Below are 17,635 nucleotides of genomic sequence, written 5' to 3' on the forward strand. Positions count from 1 at the left end.
ACCGATTCAATAATACTTTTAGGCTTCTTATTGATCCTGTACTAAAGCATCAGCTGTGTAGTAATACGTGCGCCTTATTGGATTATTTGTATTTTTTTTTCTGTAATATGTTTAAATTAAATAAATTACTAATAAGTACTAATTAAATTAAATAAGTACTAATAACTGGCAAAAAACTGGTTTTGCACACAACAAAAAAGCAGTCTACTATTATTTGGAAACAGCATTGAATAGTTTCTGATAGCTCCCAAAAAATGGTGTATTAAAATATTTTTAATACTGTTCTCTGAGCAGTATAATAAAGATGGAAAGCATTACAAGCACGTCTACAAGAGAGACTATGAATAATGTTAAAGTTTAGGTAAAATGTTAAATTTACTCGTACATAGCTAAGCAGCACTGGCATTCCTTGCAATACTGATCGTTTATTGTTTTAAGTCTGCTAACATTTCAGTAGTGCCTTGTGTATATTTCCCATCGACATGTATTTTCAAAGTGGTCCTCATGTACATAACAAAGATACAATAAAAAAAAAAATAAATGATATTTACTGAAAATAATAACTGATAATTACTCATAATGTAAAATGTGTTACACTTCTACTGCCGATAATAAAGGGTCTAAACTTTAAAATTTTGATAACAATAACCTTAATTTTGCGTAAAACGTTTTTAATCAATAGAACTTAGATAAGAACTTTTATCAACACTTACTATTTTTATAGCGACTATAATAATTTATCAGTTATTTTATTTAAAAGGTGTAACTGATGCAAGCGCATAAATATAATATTGTGTATAACATTTGCTGCTCAGTAACTTTGCATAAAAATAATCAGCTAAACAGTATACATATATATTTTTTTCTAATTAAAAAAAATGCATAATTTAAAATTATTTTTTGTTTATTTAATTTACTTTTTGACATTAAATATAAACTTAAGTGATTCTAATAGCTTAAATTGGATAAAGCTTCTTCTAGATGTAGACTATACCATTCATCCGCATAAAACTGATCCAAAATACAGGGAAAAAACAGTAAGAAATTATTAATGATATTAATGTTATTTTTAGTTAACTATTGTATTCATTAAGTTACTAACATATACTAATGTAGTATACTTCATACTAAGTTTCAGTGCAAAACTTCAACCGATGTGATTAAAGTTTGTTTTTTATGACACCATTTACTTCCCAAGATAGTAAGTACTTGCTGAGATGTTTCATGTAGAAATAATGAGGTTGTAAAAGATACAGTAAAAAGGTATTTTAAAAAAGTTATTTTTTTAAAATGAATTTTAAGTGGCATCGACATATGTCATTAGATACTTAGAAATGCCAAAAAAATGGAATAAAATTTTACCCGATATTGTTTTTAACTTTGATAATCTACAGAAATCAGTGTTGAATAACTAACCACCTTGGTGTAATGCCTCAATCGGGAGTATTTATTCAATCTTAAATTCACCGGTTCATATTTCTGATAAATAAAGGCTATTGGTTAGTTAATGGTTAAATATCATTTTTAATCTGTTGTAGTCATAATTAGATCTTTAATATTTATTTTTAAGTTTTATATGAATATTACATTGTTGAAGAGTCGATGAGAGTGTATAATGACAGAATAAAATTAAGTCTAGACTGAACAATATATTAATAATTAGAAAAATAATAAATAAAATATCAGCTGGTAAAATAGGCTAGCTGAATATAAACAAATAAGAAGGAGACAGTTTATGTATTTTAATAAGAAGAAAAGGAGAAATAAGTTTTAATCAGTTTATTACACAGGGTTAGCTATTAGTATTAGTGATATTTTAATAGACTTTATAATGGCAAATGAAAGTTGAATTAATATAATGAACCGATAATATGAAAAATATGGTGTAATAAATTACTTAAAAATGTTAAAGGTAACTGAGAAGGAACTTATATTTTACTACTTCTTGTTTACTTTAATTTTTGATAATGCTAATTTTCTGACAGAACGATTTGGTCAACATTTCTTATTTTGCATGACCATCCCAAGCTTTTTAATGGCTGGGATATATTTAAAGAAAGACTTGAAGATATACTTGTATTTCTGATGAGTTAGAAGTAACATTAATCAGAATTACTTTCTCAATACTGTTAATTGTAATGTTCATTACACTGGTATTAACTAACAAACAGAATGAAAATGTTACTTGTGGGGGCTGAATATTATTTATATTAAAGCTTAAGGAGAATATTTTTTGTACAATTAGCTCAGTGATGAAAGTAGCAGGTAACTACCTCGCTATTCACTTTCTCTAATAAACCTCCATGTTATAAATGGTATTTTGTCATTTTCATGCATACGTGATTGGAATCTCACATCACCTCACCAATAACTATAGTGATTATAGCGCCTTAATAATAATTTTTTATTTACGCACGGAGTGTCGGGCTCCCACTGATGGTATTATTCAATCACTATCGGCAGACTATCGACTAAAACCACCAGCCTTTCTACCACGACTCGACCAGAAACCGTTTAACAAATTACTGCCGGCCCAGTCCTCTGAAAAGCGCTACCTAGCCTGAGAAGGTGCTACCTAATTTTTAGGAATATCCAGGTCACCCTTTTTGGTCTTGAGAATGTTGCGGCAAATCGGGGTACACTCTCCCAGCTGCTCAGATTACGGAGCGTCATCGCAACTACATTGTGGGGGGTCAGTGCCCCGAGATCCGCCTCTAGTGTCCCTCGATCTGCCGCCCACAGATTAGAAAAAGATGTGCTCAACGTCGTCCCGTACACCAGGGCAATAGAGGCAGTCGGGGGACGGCGCTTTCCTTATGACATGGAGGTAAGCGCGGAAGTACCCGTGAACCGTTGAAAAACTGGGTCATGTAGTACTCCTCCTCTCCATGCCGCCGCTCCGTTCACAGTCTGACCAGATGGATAAGTCTTGCGGTCCATCGTCCACTGGCCTCGTAGTCCCAGGTCTCTTGCCATGCGAGTGCTTTCCTCGTTGGCAATGGTTTCCCGATCTTCGCCTGCCCGTCGCCACCTGTAAGTCACCTGACGCTCCCTTGCCAAAATAGCAATGGGTATGATGCCGGCGACCACCAGTGCTGCAGGCTCGGAAACCGTCCGATACGGGGAAGAGACTCGCAAGACTGCGGTGCGTTGCACCTGCACGAGCCGCTTTCGGTTTCTTGCAGCTCTTAATGCCTGGGCCCACACTTCCGACCCGTATAACAGGATGGAATGCACCGTCAACATCAGCAATCGCCGTCTGCTGGCCTTTGGTCCGTCGACATTCTCCATGAGCCGGCTGAGAGCAGTTATGGCTCTCGCAGCTTTGTCGGCGGCTCTCCCAAGCTGCTCAGCAAAGCTGAGTTTCCGGTCAATCGTCATACCTAGGTACTTTGCGGCCGGTTTGGTCTCGACAACCTCCACCCCGACCCGCAGGGAGAGAAGGGTGTCGATACGCTTTTTAGTTAGAACCACGATCTCCGTTTTGCTGAGGGCTAGAGACAACTTATGGTCGTCCAAACAGGCACTGATTCTGTGCATGGCTCGGCTGAGCCTCATTTGGATGCGCACCACATCGCGGTCTGCGAAAAGTAGCGCAATGTCGTCAGCGTACCCAGCAAAGACAGATTATCCATCCCCAGCAAGCCATCATAGACGGCGTTCCAAAAGTCGGGGCCGAGAATCGACCCCTGCGCCGCCCCTGATGTGTCGCAGTCCTACGCCAGCCTGCCGCGGACTCGTAAATGAGACCGCGGGGCCTCAGGATTGCGTCCACCATTCTGAGGAGGTATTGAGGCACATGGAACGAATGCTCCAGGGCCCGAATCATACCGCTCCACGGTGGGGAGTTGAAAGCGTTCTTAACGTCCAACGTAACGAGAAGGACCGCACGTCGCGAAAAATGATTGTGGTACTCTGCTCGCCGCACTGCCTCACAACTTCTTGAACCTCTTGGGTCGACTGGCCCTGCCGGAAACCACACTGGTTGGGTGACAGGCCACCTGCCTGATTCATCGCCGCAACCAGTCTTTTCTTTAACAGCTTCTCCAATACCGTAGCTGTGGCTGTAGAGGACGGCGAGTCTGGGCTTTCTTTTCCCTTGGGAATTAGCACAAGACGCGCGGTCTTCCACCTGGCGCTAAAAGACCCAGCCTTCAGACATGCATTATACATGTCTAGAAGAAGTCGGGACCTGCAGCGCCCCGCTAGTTTGAGTACCTCGGCCGGTATACCGTCGGGACCAGGGGCTTTTTTGTCTTTCAGCGACCGTAGCACTCCCTCCAGTTCCTCCATCGATTAAAGTGGGAAGTCGCCGAAGTCCCGCTCGGTACAGACCGAGTGGGCCGGGAACAACATCTTAACGATGTGCTCCGCTTTAGCCTCGTCTAGTGGAGCTGGTGACCGCGAGACCCCTAATCGCCGAGTTACTGTCTTGTAACCCAGCCCCCAAGGGTCTGCGTCCACGGTCTCCGTCAGTCAGTTCTCTCCAGCAGCGTGCCTTGCTCACATTGATGGCTCGACGGAGCCGCTTCTTTGCCGTCTTACAGTCAGCTGACATGGCGTCTGTGCGATTCCTTGCACGTTGCGCCACTCGTCTTAGTCGTATATCTGGAAAAGCCAAAAAAATCTCTCCGTCAAAAGTCGCAAGGCAAAGGAGGGTGCGGCAATACGGGCGAAATCAGACAGTAGTGCAATGTAGGTGCAATTATAATAGAGAAAGCACCAGACACAGACGATATACAATCTCTACCAAGAGAACCTCCTAAAGCCCAGAGGACAGCTACGGGGAGGGTGTATATTTCAGCTGCTCCAAGTTACCTTTAGAAATCGACTTGAGTTCGTCAGCTGCTGAAAATGTATCAATTGCGAGTTTTGATTCAATAACAATGATTCTAAGTGCACCATTTAAGCTGTCATCACCTGATGTCAGCCGTAAAACATCATTGGTATCAGAAAGGGAGGAAGATGCCATGTCCGAGGCCTTAGACACATTGTCATCAGAAGTTGAGGCCGTAAGAAGAATGGAAAAAAAGTGCAAGAAAGGATGGCTGAAAGGAAAGCCTAGGCGTGAAACCAAAAAAAATAATTGTGTTATGTTCAGGAATCCAAAATCATAGCGATTAATTCCTGCATTTGTTTGTTTTTATAAACAAGAAAGTTTTAACGATTCTAGTCTCTCTGAGAATGTGAAAAATTTCAGATTTTTTTATTTTTTATTTTTTCGAAGCGTGACGGGGCTAATGACCGAAGTAATCGATGCCCCTAAAAAACCTCAAAAAAAATATATATATATATGTGATATTTTGAAAGGATCATCTACATGAGTACATCTTACAGTTTAAATTTGACATTTATGCGAGTAAAAAAGGCAATTATGTTTTAAAAAGACTAAGATTTCTACAGAAAGAACATTTAGAGAATAAAATCTGTAAAAGACAAAGACAATAAAATAAAAATAAGCATAAGTAAGTAGAATGTAGCTAATTTGTGGTTAAAATATACTACGTATGCAGAATAAAAAGTTATGCTTAAATATGTTTTAATTTGGTCAGAAAAATGATGAAACATATTTTTTATTCACTATCACTATAGCGATGAAGTAAAAGCTAACAACCGATATGTACGTATGTTCAGTGCCATAACAAAAAGGTTGCAGGCAACACAAGATAAAATCACTTCCAAAATTGGTGTATCAAGAATAACAACATCCAGCCGTAAGTAAAATGGGTAAAGTGTTTACAATGTTGTTGCCTCCATTTAGCCAAATGTAATATTGTATTTCAGCATGCCAAGCCTACCGTAATACTAATTTTATTGTCATAGCGTAATATTTTTAGTTGCGGTAAAGAATAAAAGTTAAAAAGGAACACTTGTTTCTTTAAACCGACTTCATTAATAGAGATTCAGTTAAAAAGAGAAATATCGTTAAAATAAAATTAAATGGAATATGCAAAAATATTATAATTTATTTGGAAATGTTCCTTTAATTTATGTTCATTTTTATTTTAATGTAGATTTATTAAGTCTTCAACTCTCTCAATTTAAAAGTTTTTTTTCTTTACATCTAGTCTAAATGTACTATCTAATGAAAAAAAAAGACAATTTCCCGCCATAACTTATGGTCCACTACCGTTCGAATCAGTGTGCTTAATGTTACTCCAGTCGCTTCTTCAATTTGGTTCAGCCATCTTAATGACGGTCTTCCGCATAACCTTCTGTCCTCGATTTTTCCCTGTATGACTAGCTTCTCAACATTTTCACCAATCCTACAGACTATAATGTCAAAAACGCGGAGGATGCACTGGAAGAATATTGCAGACATTTACTAGTTAATCGTATATAGAGGTGTCCAAAAACACCTGAACCTCATGTTTGTTAGTCCACATTTCGTGACAAATTTGACGTAAAACATTTGGCGTGACAATATTTGACACTGAAAGAGGATTATGGTATGCGTTCTAAATGAACAATAGCAACTTCTATATAACGCCCGTGGCCCATGGCGATGTACTGCACACCAAACTACGGCTGTTAGTGTGTCTGACGTAATGGCAGCACATGACTACGATTTTTTCACGTAGCTCGTCGATTGTTGATGGTTTTTGTCGATTCGCATCATTTTTGACGGTGCCCCAGAGGTGTTAAATCAGGAGATCAAGGAGAGTACTCAACAGCACCTCTTCGACCCACCCACCGTCCAAGTAGAATTTTATCGAGGTACATCTCGATGGTAGTGAGGCGGGGCTCCGTCACGTTGCACGTAGAAAAGTTCATCACCATACAGGTTTTGGATGGCAGGCAAAATCCTTGTCTGAAGCGTATCAAGATATGCCTTGCCGGTTACAGTACCCTAGAAGAAGAAGGGACCGATCAAACCACGCATTGATAGACCGCACCACACAGCAACCTCCAGTAAATTCACTACCCTGTCCGCATGAGCGTGAGGATTTTCTGGAGCCCAGTAGACACAGTTGTGACGGTTCACAGAACCGTTAAATTTGAATTGCGCCTCGTCAGTCCACACAAACTTCCTTGCAAATGCCTTATCCTCGCCAACCGTGTGCTGAAACCGTTCACAGTACTCCATCTTTTGATCTGGGTCGTCGTCATTCATCGCGTGTAGCGGTCTTGGATTGTACACTTTCCACTTTGCACTCTTAAGAATGCGTCTTACACTTGACCGGCTCATCCCACTTTCGCGCGCTCCCTGGTTCACTAATGTTTACGGTAATCTTTTCTTGTGCACATCTTTAACAGTTCCGTCTGCTTCGAATTTATCGCGAATGCGAGTAATTATTCGACGTATTGGTGGCGGTGTTCCAAACTCTTTCTGTCACTGCCTTGTACCTCGTGAATATTGTCGTACTTCCAGTACCACTTCAGTACAGCCTTGCGTTCAACAAACGATAAGCAAACCTCAGTCACTGTTGCTACTCGACTGTCTTCTGCTGCACTGTCTAATATGACCGGCTAGTTCCACCACCAACCACCCGTACATGAGTGGCATAAATTGCCAGCTCCGACTACCACGACAAATTTAATACCTTACGCTACACTACACATTACATTAGTGAGTGTAAGTCTTTTTGTTCAGATATTATTTAATTAAAGACAGTGAGTACATTTTTTTGGATCCCTCTATATATTTACAGATCTGGTGCATAATCGTAACACACTATTCATCTGTTGCTTTAATCATTTTAGCTGACACTATCTGGGCCTGGTGAACTGCGGTGTCTCAATTTTGTTTATGCTTTCCTTACCTCCTCTTTGAGAATTTCTGGTTCTCTCTCCCCTACCTCCACCTTAGGGGAGGTAGGAAGTTTTAAATGTATCGACCTGACTTGTTGAAGGTAACCACAGACTCATGCTGCTATCAACTCGATCATGGACTTATCTATTTCATTGTGCTGGGGAGCATATACGCGTATGTTCAGACTGTCAGGAAATGATATTATTAATTGTCAAACGTAGCACTATAAAAAAACATTTGTCGGTTTTAGAACCTGAATGTAGCCAGACGAATAATTAAGCTCCCAACTCTTCAAATCTATAGGCAGACTCCTTGTGGAGGAAACCCATTTACGGGCGCCGAAGCACTGTCGGACTCGTTAACAGGTTCCGCAAGATGTTATTAAGTGCGTATGTGTTCCTGCGCACTACCGACTAAACCTCCACCTGTGGGTTTCCGCCCCTCCTGGGAATCGCTTTGTAGCATTACTTCAGAAAGGAGGGAAACTTCCACGCACACAATCGGTCATCACAATCAAAACTGAAACATCTAAACACACACTTATGCAACACCAAGGATAACACCAGCACAAGGAGTAACAAATCACTTGCACATCACAATAAGTAAAAACACACGTAACACAGGAAATTATTTTTTTTCCATACTGTGAACACTCATGGTAACACACACTCATGCGATATAACTCATGCAACCACAATAACCGACACCAAGAGAAAAAATCACACACACATCACACAAACAGACTCACAACACAGAACTTACCAGCTCAGTACTTACCGATTGACAACTGTCTTCCGTAGCAATGAGAACGCCATCAAGCACCAGGAACAGCGTGCCCACGGCTTCACCTCACAAAGACGACCTCCAGACGCTCAGAAGGCCCTTTGAGGTGCTCGGTCACCACCTGTCTGCCCCAGCACCCTTTGACGTCTTGTTCAGGCTTCTTCTACAGCTCTTAGCTCTTCCATTATGCACTTATTGAATCTTGCTATTGCTGTCCACTGCTGTTCTCCCATTTGAATGATGCACTGGAGTTCCTCCGGTGTGAACATATCCTACACAGAGCTAGAATCTAGGTCAGCCATCTCCTCACCGTCATCAGAGGTGACATAATTATGTTGATATCAATCTCTTAAGTAGTGTGTCAGTATAAATAGTTAGTACAACAAGTGTATAATCTTTGGTATATAATTAAGCACTTATTCATTTATTATGATTATGATTTGCTGACGATATAGTAATTCTAGCCGAGAATAAAAAGGATTTAGAAGAAACAATGAACGGCATAGATGAAGTCCTATGCAAGAACTATCGCATGAAAATAAACAAGAACAAAACAAAAGTAATGAAATGTAGTAGAAATAACAAAGATGGACCACTGAATGTGAAAATAGGAGGAGAAAAGATTATGGAGGTAGAAATTTGTTATTTGGGAAGTAGAATTACTAAAGATGGACGAAGCAGGAGCGATATAAAATGCCAAATAGCATATGCGAAACGAGCCTTCAGTAAGAAATATAATTTGTTTACATCAAAAATTAATTTAAATGTCAGGAAAAGATTTTTGAAAGTGTATGTTTGGAGTGTCGCTTTATATGGAAGTGAAACTTGGACGATCGGAGTATCTGAGAAGAAAAGATTAGAAGCTTTTGAAATGCGGTGCTATAGGAGAATGTTAAAAATCAGATGGGTGGATAAAGTGACAAATGAAGAGGTATTGCGGCAAATAGATGAAGAAAGAAGCGTTTGGAAAAATATAGTTAAAAGAAGAGACAGACTTATAGGCCACATACTAAGACATCCTGGAATAGTCGCTTTAATATTGGAAGGACAGGTAGAAGGAAAAAATTGTGTAGGCAGGCCACATTTGGAATATGTAAAACAAATTGTTAGGGATGTAGGATGTAGAGGGTATACTGAAATGAAACGACTAGCACTAGATAGGGAATCTTGAAGAGCTGCATCAAACCAGTCAAATGACTGAAGACAAAAAAAAAATGATTATAATACAGAACCAAAAACGTAAAAAACTTTTCCAATTCACCAATTTTCAGATTGCCAAAATGTTATTAGTATTCATAGTTGTAATAATTTTATACTGTTATCAAGGAAAAATAATCAATCTTTAATTAGATTTATTTTTTTAAATTGCACATACTAGCATTTAATTGCGATGATAATAATAAGTTAGTAGAAATATATATATATATTTTTTAATATTGTTTAAAAAGAACTTGGATAAGAAAGTTACACAATTTTTCAATTTGAATTATAAAATAATAGTAAAGTGTGTACAGCTTGTTGAAAATAAAGATATCTATTTAAGTTGTTTGAGTGTCACTCGAATGATGAATTTATGTATTAAGTTATAATGATGCATATGTATTTTTATTTCAATGTATATTCAATAAATTTTTTTTTTGCTTGTCCAACAAAAAAATCCATGTAAATTTGTTATATTTAGTAATTTATGAAGTTCTTACATCCAGGAATAAAAAAAAAAAAAATAGATATAAAAAACAGTATAAATATTAAAAATGGAGTTTTATCTGATAAAACAGGTACACCTTACGTAAGCTTTTTTGTATAGAATGACGTGATGACTCATCATGAAATAATTAACTCAACGCTGCTTTACTTCATGTCTACAACATGCAGTTTATTAAACATGGTTTCAGTTTTTGTATGTTCTCCTTACTTAATATCCATTTTTTTCCTTGGATATAATACTTAAATGTCTGGACACTGTGGAACCATAAGATTGTGAGATATACAGTTGAGAGATGGCTAGCTCAAGACTCATTTTGAGATTGTTGAACATGAATCTTATGATTGTAGGGACTTCACTATCGTTCTCTTCTTATATATGTTATCAAACGTTTTGCTAAATCAAATGAAATATTAAGAAAGTACACTAAATTTCCCTTTGATGTAAACCTTGAGATTTATACACATATTGCATAAATCTGGGTGTTGGAGACCTTGCCAAAGATCCGGCAGGACTTGGTGGCTGGTGGACGTCAGTTTTTCGGTTGGACCTAATGTAGGGTCGTCGACCATATAGAGATCGCCCAATGATACAAGTCTCAGGGCTTTGGTCACATTTATCTCTGCTGTAGAGCGCAGTTGGAGAGACGTGTGGCCAGTGTGCTCTTCCGGGGCAACCAAAGGCAACCAAAAAATGCTCTGCCAAGTCTGCATCTGCCAAGTGCGCGGCCTGTACCTTGGTGAAAAGAAGCGATGCTAGACACAGAGTCGGAAGTAGGCAGTGCAAAGCGTATGGTATTGCACGGGGCAAGAACTCTAAAAAAACACAGCTTATGGCGACGCCTGAACTGAGGGAAGCCTTTGAGGACAGACTCCACCATGTTGAACATCCAGAAAATGCGGCTCTCGCCATATTGACTTACCGCTTCTGAGTGGCCGATTTTCCCCTTGACCTCTAAGTTCCAGGAAGGAAATGCTGCTTCTATATCTATAAAAATTGCCAAAACATACTTACAGTCGAAGCACCACCTTGTGACGTTACCGGTCGCCACACCACATCCTCCGTTCCGAGCCCTGAGTGGTTTTACTGGAGGTCGTCTTTAGACCCTCTAACAGATTAAATTTAACAGTCATCAGGCCTCGGTTTGGATGCCACCGATGTAAATGCCTCGGCAGACATTTGCAACAGTAAAATATATATCCAATTTCTCCTTCACATAGGCCTCATACTGACATCTTCACATCCAATCTAACATGATTTCCTCAAACTAACTGACCGAAAACGCGGAGGAATGAACCCTGCGTCTAGTACAGATTTGACAGCACCGTTCATGACTGTGAATGCCTGAGAAAACGAACGAGTTTAAATTTAAATCAGTACTACACTCATACCGATCAAAATTATGTTTTACGCAGCATAGAAAGTCTGACCTGGACTCAAATAAGTCGAACAATTTAGGTCCCCTAACAAGGGAACGTAACCTCATGCCGGTCCGCGCAGGTGCCGGGGACAAATCTCGCACCCCCACCCGGTCCCATCATGGGGTTTTGCGCGGCATTTACAAGTCACATCCAGGACCGCCACCGGCGGAACGAAGCCACGCCCCCGGTCGTACGGGTCACTATATTCCGGCAGCGCGGCCGCCCGCACCAGCGCGATCCCCAAATCGAATCACAAACAACACCAATATAACCGTGGCATGATGCCAATTTGCCTACCTTCAACCAATCTAATCCCTCGGCTGGAACCCTATCCATCCGGGATCCTACGGCTCAGTGGGATCCCTGTATTGGAAGTATGAACTAAATAACTCTAAGTTATTTGCGAACTATCGCATGAAAATAAACAAGAACAAAACAAAACTATGAAATGTAGTAGAAATAACAAAGATGGACCACTGAATGTGAAAATAGGAGGAGAAAAGATTACGGAGGTAGAAGAATTTTGTTATTTGGGAAGTAGAATTACTAAAGATGGACGAAGCAGGAGCGATATAAAATGCCGAATAGCACAAGCGAAACGAGCCTTCAGTAAGAAATATAATTTGTTTACATCAAAAATTAATTTAAATGTCAGGAAAAGATTTTTGAAAGTGTATGTTTGGAGTGTCGCTTTATATGGAAGTGAAACTTGGACGATCGCAGTATCTGAGAAGAAAAGGTTAGAAGCTTTTGAAATGCGGTGCTATAGGAGAATGTTAAAAATCAGACGGGTGGATAAAGTGACAAATGAAGAGGTATTGCGGCAAATAGATGAAGAAAGAAGCGTTTGGAAAAATATAGTTAAAAGAATAGACAGACTTATAGGCCACATACTAAGGCATCCTGGAATAGTCGCTTTAATATTGGAAGGACAGGTAGAAGGGAAAAATTGTGTAGGCAGGCCACGTTTGGAATATGTAAAACAAATTTTTAGGGATGTAGGATGTAGAGGGTATAATGAAATGAGACGACTAGCACTAGATAGGGAATCTTGGAGAGCTGCATCAAACCAGTCAAATGACTGAAGACAAAAAAAAAAACTCTAAGAGTCTGTACGTGAATGGCAAGTCTGACCACAACATGATGCGCGTCAGAAACCTGCTATATAAAGACACTATCAGGCGACTTCCTTCACAGAATACAAAGAAATAACATTTAACATTATATTAGTCAAACTAGATCATCGATACTTGTTACTGAATTAATTTTTTAATTTTTTTGTACCAAATTTTCGCATATCAGAGTTAGTCTTTACTTAATTGAAAATATCAAAATACTTTTTATTATCTACATAAAAATATATAAAAATTCATCGGTAGAATTTTTCTTAGGTGGAATTTCATATAATCGAATCTTTAATGAGGTGTATCCTTTTTAAATTTTTCACCAAATTCTCTTTATTAATAATACATACAACATCTTTCTGTTCAACTTTATAAAAGTGTTTTTTAAATAAACCCGATATTTTTATCTTATGTTCTTATTAGAGCAAAACTATATTACAAAAACCTACACTTCTGTTCGTATGAGTAAATTTAAAGACTTTAACTGAATTACAACCTTCTACATTATGAATTATTTTAAAATACAATCGGCAGTTGTAGTACGAAATTGAAATAATTAAAAACTTTTTTTTCCCATATCAACAGGAAGATGTAATCAGAGAAGCAGGCTATGTAGCTGAAAGACATGAAATAAAAACTGAAGACGGTTATTGGTTAACAGTTCATAGAATACCACGTGGAAAAGGTCAATTACCTCTAGCAAATAAGCCTGCAGTAATTTTACAACACGGACTACTTTCTAGTTCAGCCGGCTGGGTTTTAAGCGGTCCTAAAAATGGATTAGGTAAGTATTATTTTTTAAAAGAAAATTATTTTGCTTGATTTAAATTATAATTTTTTTTAGGTACCATAATGGAAAAAAACCAGCTTAATCTGTGAAAAAGAATTTCAGGATAAGTCAGAAAAGTTGTGCGCTAGCAGATCGTGGAGTTTTCTGTAGGGTAGTGCAAGTCAGACCGGAGAATCTTTCCTGTACTCACCATCTCAGAAAAATTCTTGATTTAAAATCCATAGTTACATGAAATAGGGTTAGAATACCGGATCAGATGTCCTATTCAGTTATAAATTACTGGCTATCCTGAAAACTGGATGGAGTGAAGTCAGGAAAAATATCGCTACATTTTATAAATGTATGTTGGGAAAATTAAATGTTGCTGTGTGCTGTTTTGTTGATTTATTATTGGTTAATTATAAACAGCTGACTCTCATTAAAATTTATTACAAAAAATGCTCCTTGAAGTAAACCGCTTCGTAACTTCTAATATATGATATAATTATAAATTCCTAATGATAAATCATAAAATAAAAAGAATGTAATTTTAATAAAAAAAAAAAAAAAGATTACGTTTATTATCGAAGACCGATTCACAAATTATAAAATTAAATTCAAACTGAAGATTCAGGATCGTGTGAAAATTGATTCTCGGAATTAAAATACTGAATTTAACTTATCTATTTACTGTGTTTTGGTGGTTTATAATATATATGTAAGGAAAGTACGAGTATATTACTTCCTTAATACGATTGAATTTACACAAGTTTGATTGTTTAGGAGATAAAAATAATAAGAAATTAATAAACATATGGCGTGTTAATGACTAATTGAATTAGACCAACAAAAAATTGTTTGTAAAAGAGGGGAACAACATAGCGAATAACAAGCCTTAAATATTGTTTCTTTGGTTTACAGGTAGCTTTATAATTAATGTAATTAGCAATTATAAAATTTGTAAATAAATAGAATTTACTTTGGTTTACAGTGAAACATTTCAGTTTAATTACTTGTGTTTAACCCCAAGAAAATACCATCTGCTGTTAATTCTACGGCAAGTGTAGTTACTAAACCTTTAACTTATCGGGAAGGGAAGAAACTCTTTTAGCCGGTAAAAAATTTTCATTACACAATTCTTTTAAGTTACCAAAAGTACTGAAATCATATAGAAAGTTTTTCCAAAATAAGATGACTTTACCTTCGGATAAGATACTTTCACGGACTTCCACAAACCTATTTGTTCCGTTTCTTCTTTTATCATTAGATCGCTTAAATACTTTTTAAATCATTCAACCTTAAAATGATTATATTTTTGTAGTAAATAATGAGGAACTGTCATCAATTACACGTAGATGTTTGAACGATAACATTGATAAACATAATTTTTGTTTCCTAACATGCGATATATGATTTTAATCTGTTTTTTTGATGCTGAAAACGAATATGATCTCAGAATCTTTTTATCACCCGCCATTTGAAAAATCTTTAAATTTTAATTAAAGAACTTTTTTCATTTTTCAACGTATAGTTAGCATTTTAACCTCTTATATCGTATTTTGATAGCTCGTTTTTTATTGTTAACGTAATTTGTAAGCTATAAATAAACAATACTAGACAAAGAATTAAATCGTATCAGTCACATATTATGACATCACATCTAATACTGAAGAGCAAGCCTTCATGGACAAGAATAATTATGTCTGTGCAGGTCAAAACATGTAGCTGAAAACACTGTATTGTTTGTATTAAACGCTGGATTTAGGAATGAATTAATTTTCTTCAGTCTTATTGCCGTCTTAAGTTTGTTACCAGTGGAGTGTCATAATGCTTCAAAATTGTGTAAATGATGTGGATGCCTTTTGTTATGTATGCGGTGAGTTTACCTTAAAATCAAATAGAAAAACATTACACCTTCAATTAAAAAAGCATATCGTTTTTAGTGTAAAATTGATGATCAGGATAAGACGTGGGCTCCTCATATTATGCACTAACTGTTCTGTATATTTAAGAGGATTGCTGAAAGGTACACGGAAGGCTTTGCCATTTGGTGTACCTGTGGTTTGGTGTGAACCAAAGGATCATGTAACCGATTGATACTTTTGTTTAACAAGTGTGTCTGAAATTTCAGGAAATTCTAAACATATTGTAAAATACCCTTAGTCTGCAATCAGGCCTGTACCACACGGTGAAATTATTCCAGATCCTGAGCCGCCTGTGAATGTATGTTTCGAAAGCAGCGATAAAGAATCAGGCAGTACTGAAGAAAACAACGATTTTGATTTTGAATTATTTTCCAATAAGCCACATCTTATATCACAAGGTGAATTAAATGACTCGGTTAGGGATTTAAATTTATCAAAAAATCAACCTGAATTGTTTGGATCAGACTGCAAGGTTGGAATTTACTTTAATAAAATACAAAATTTTCAGGATTTTGAAGCCAACAAAAATAAATTTCTCAGTACTTTATTGATGAAAATAATTTGTTTTATTGCAAAAATATTGATGAGCTTAACAAGTATAACTTAAAAGCGGTTCTACTACACTACGGTAACAAATATCCTTCGATTAATTTGAGAAACATACGATGCGATGAAAGACGTTCTTGAAAAAATAAATTATAAAAAACATAGCTGGAACATATGCGGTGGTTTGAAAGTTGTAGCTATTTTGTTAGGCATGCAGTCAGGCTATACTAAGTTCATGTGTTTTCTTTGTGAATGGGACACCCAAGCTAGGGATAAACTTTACGTTACCAAAGAGAGGAAGAAACAAGACAACTTAACTCCAAATGGGAAAAATATTATTCATGAGCCCTTAGCTGAACCCAAAAAATATTCTTACCGCCTCTCCATATCAAGCTAGGACTAATGAAAAATTCTGTAAAAGCAATGAAGAAGATAGTCTCGGATTTTTGTACATCAGGCAGAAATTTCCGAATGTAAGTGAAGAAAAAATTAAAGAAGGAATACTTATTGGTCCTCAAATAAGAGAGTCAATCAAAGATGAAGTATTTTACTCGATGTTAAATAATGTAGAAAGTGCAGCTTGGGCTTCATTTAAAAACGTTTGCAAAACTTTTCTCGGCAAACAAGAATCCGACAATTACCACGATATTGTTAATCAACTTCTTACTTCATACAGAGCTAAGGGATGTAAAATGTCTTTGAAAATACAATTCCTCCACTCACATCTGGATTTTTTCCCGGACAACCTCGGATACGTTAGTGAGGAACACAGTGAACGTTTCCACCCAGACATTTCGTTAATGGAAAGTCGCTATAAAGAAAACGGAATACTAACATGCTAGCCGATTACTGTAGGACATTAATTTGGGATGTGCATGAGGCTATTTTTAAAAGAAAGGCATCAGAAAAATCATTCTAACACAGGTATGACCGTGTAAAATTATAAATTTTACAGATTTTAACTATATTTTCCTTTAATATTTTTGAATCGTAATTCGTTTAAAATTAAGGGTGATAGAAAGATTGTATTTACAGATCTGTAATGTACGCAAAAAAGCAATTCAAGAAATTGTATCACACTTAGAGAAACATTAAAAAAAGTTTTTTTTCTGTCAGTGTAATTAATCAGAGGGTTTCAGATACTCATTATCCTACCACGAATCTAATAGCTTTTGTCATGAAAACTTGATTTTATCTATTTTTTACTAACTACGTTAAATAGTTCTGCTAAACTCTTAATGCTCAAATCTACGTATTAAATTTATTAAATTTATTATCAAACTCGCTATAAAAAAAACAAATTCTGAAACACTGCTCGATAACAAACGAAGAAAAATACCGATAGATTTTTTATTAATCTTTTTACTTAGAATTAAATGGGACAAGACCGAGCTACTTGCATAGCTAATACACATTTTACTGTTAAATTCTAGGTTTTGCACTTGCAGATGAAGGCTACGATGTATGGATGCCTAATGTCAGAGGTAATACCTACTCAAAACGTCATGAATTCCTAAATTCAGTTAAAGAACCACCACGTTTTTGGAATTTTAGGTAAGAGTAACAGTCAATGCTTAAAAAAATGTTTTGAGATAATGTTAATTACGGT

At 36.9% G+C, this 17,635-nt stretch overlaps 1 protein-coding gene across 1 annotated transcript in view; it reads left to right on the forward strand.

Moving 5' to 3' along the window:
• The first annotated feature begins 737 nt into the window (after positions 1 to 737).
• The window catches only part of LOC142332263 (lysosomal acid lipase/cholesteryl ester hydrolase-like), a 38,652-nt gene continuing 21,754 nt past the window's right edge, over positions 738 to 17,635 (forward strand). The window contains exons 1-3 of the mRNA XM_075378587.1: positions 738 to 1,037; positions 13,372 to 13,570; positions 17,460 to 17,580. Coding sequence (XP_075234702.1) covers positions 879 to 1,037; positions 13,372 to 13,570; positions 17,460 to 17,580 — 479 coding nt within the window. The 5' untranslated portion in view covers positions 738 to 878. The remainder of the gene's footprint in view (positions 1,038 to 13,371; positions 13,571 to 17,459; positions 17,581 to 17,635) is intronic.

This window comes from Lycorma delicatula, chromosome 11 (assembly GCF_047948215.1).
Source record: "Lycorma delicatula isolate Av1 chromosome 11, ASM4794821v1, whole genome shotgun sequence".
Taxonomy (NCBI): Eukaryota; Metazoa; Arthropoda; class Insecta; order Hemiptera; family Fulgoridae; genus Lycorma; species Lycorma delicatula.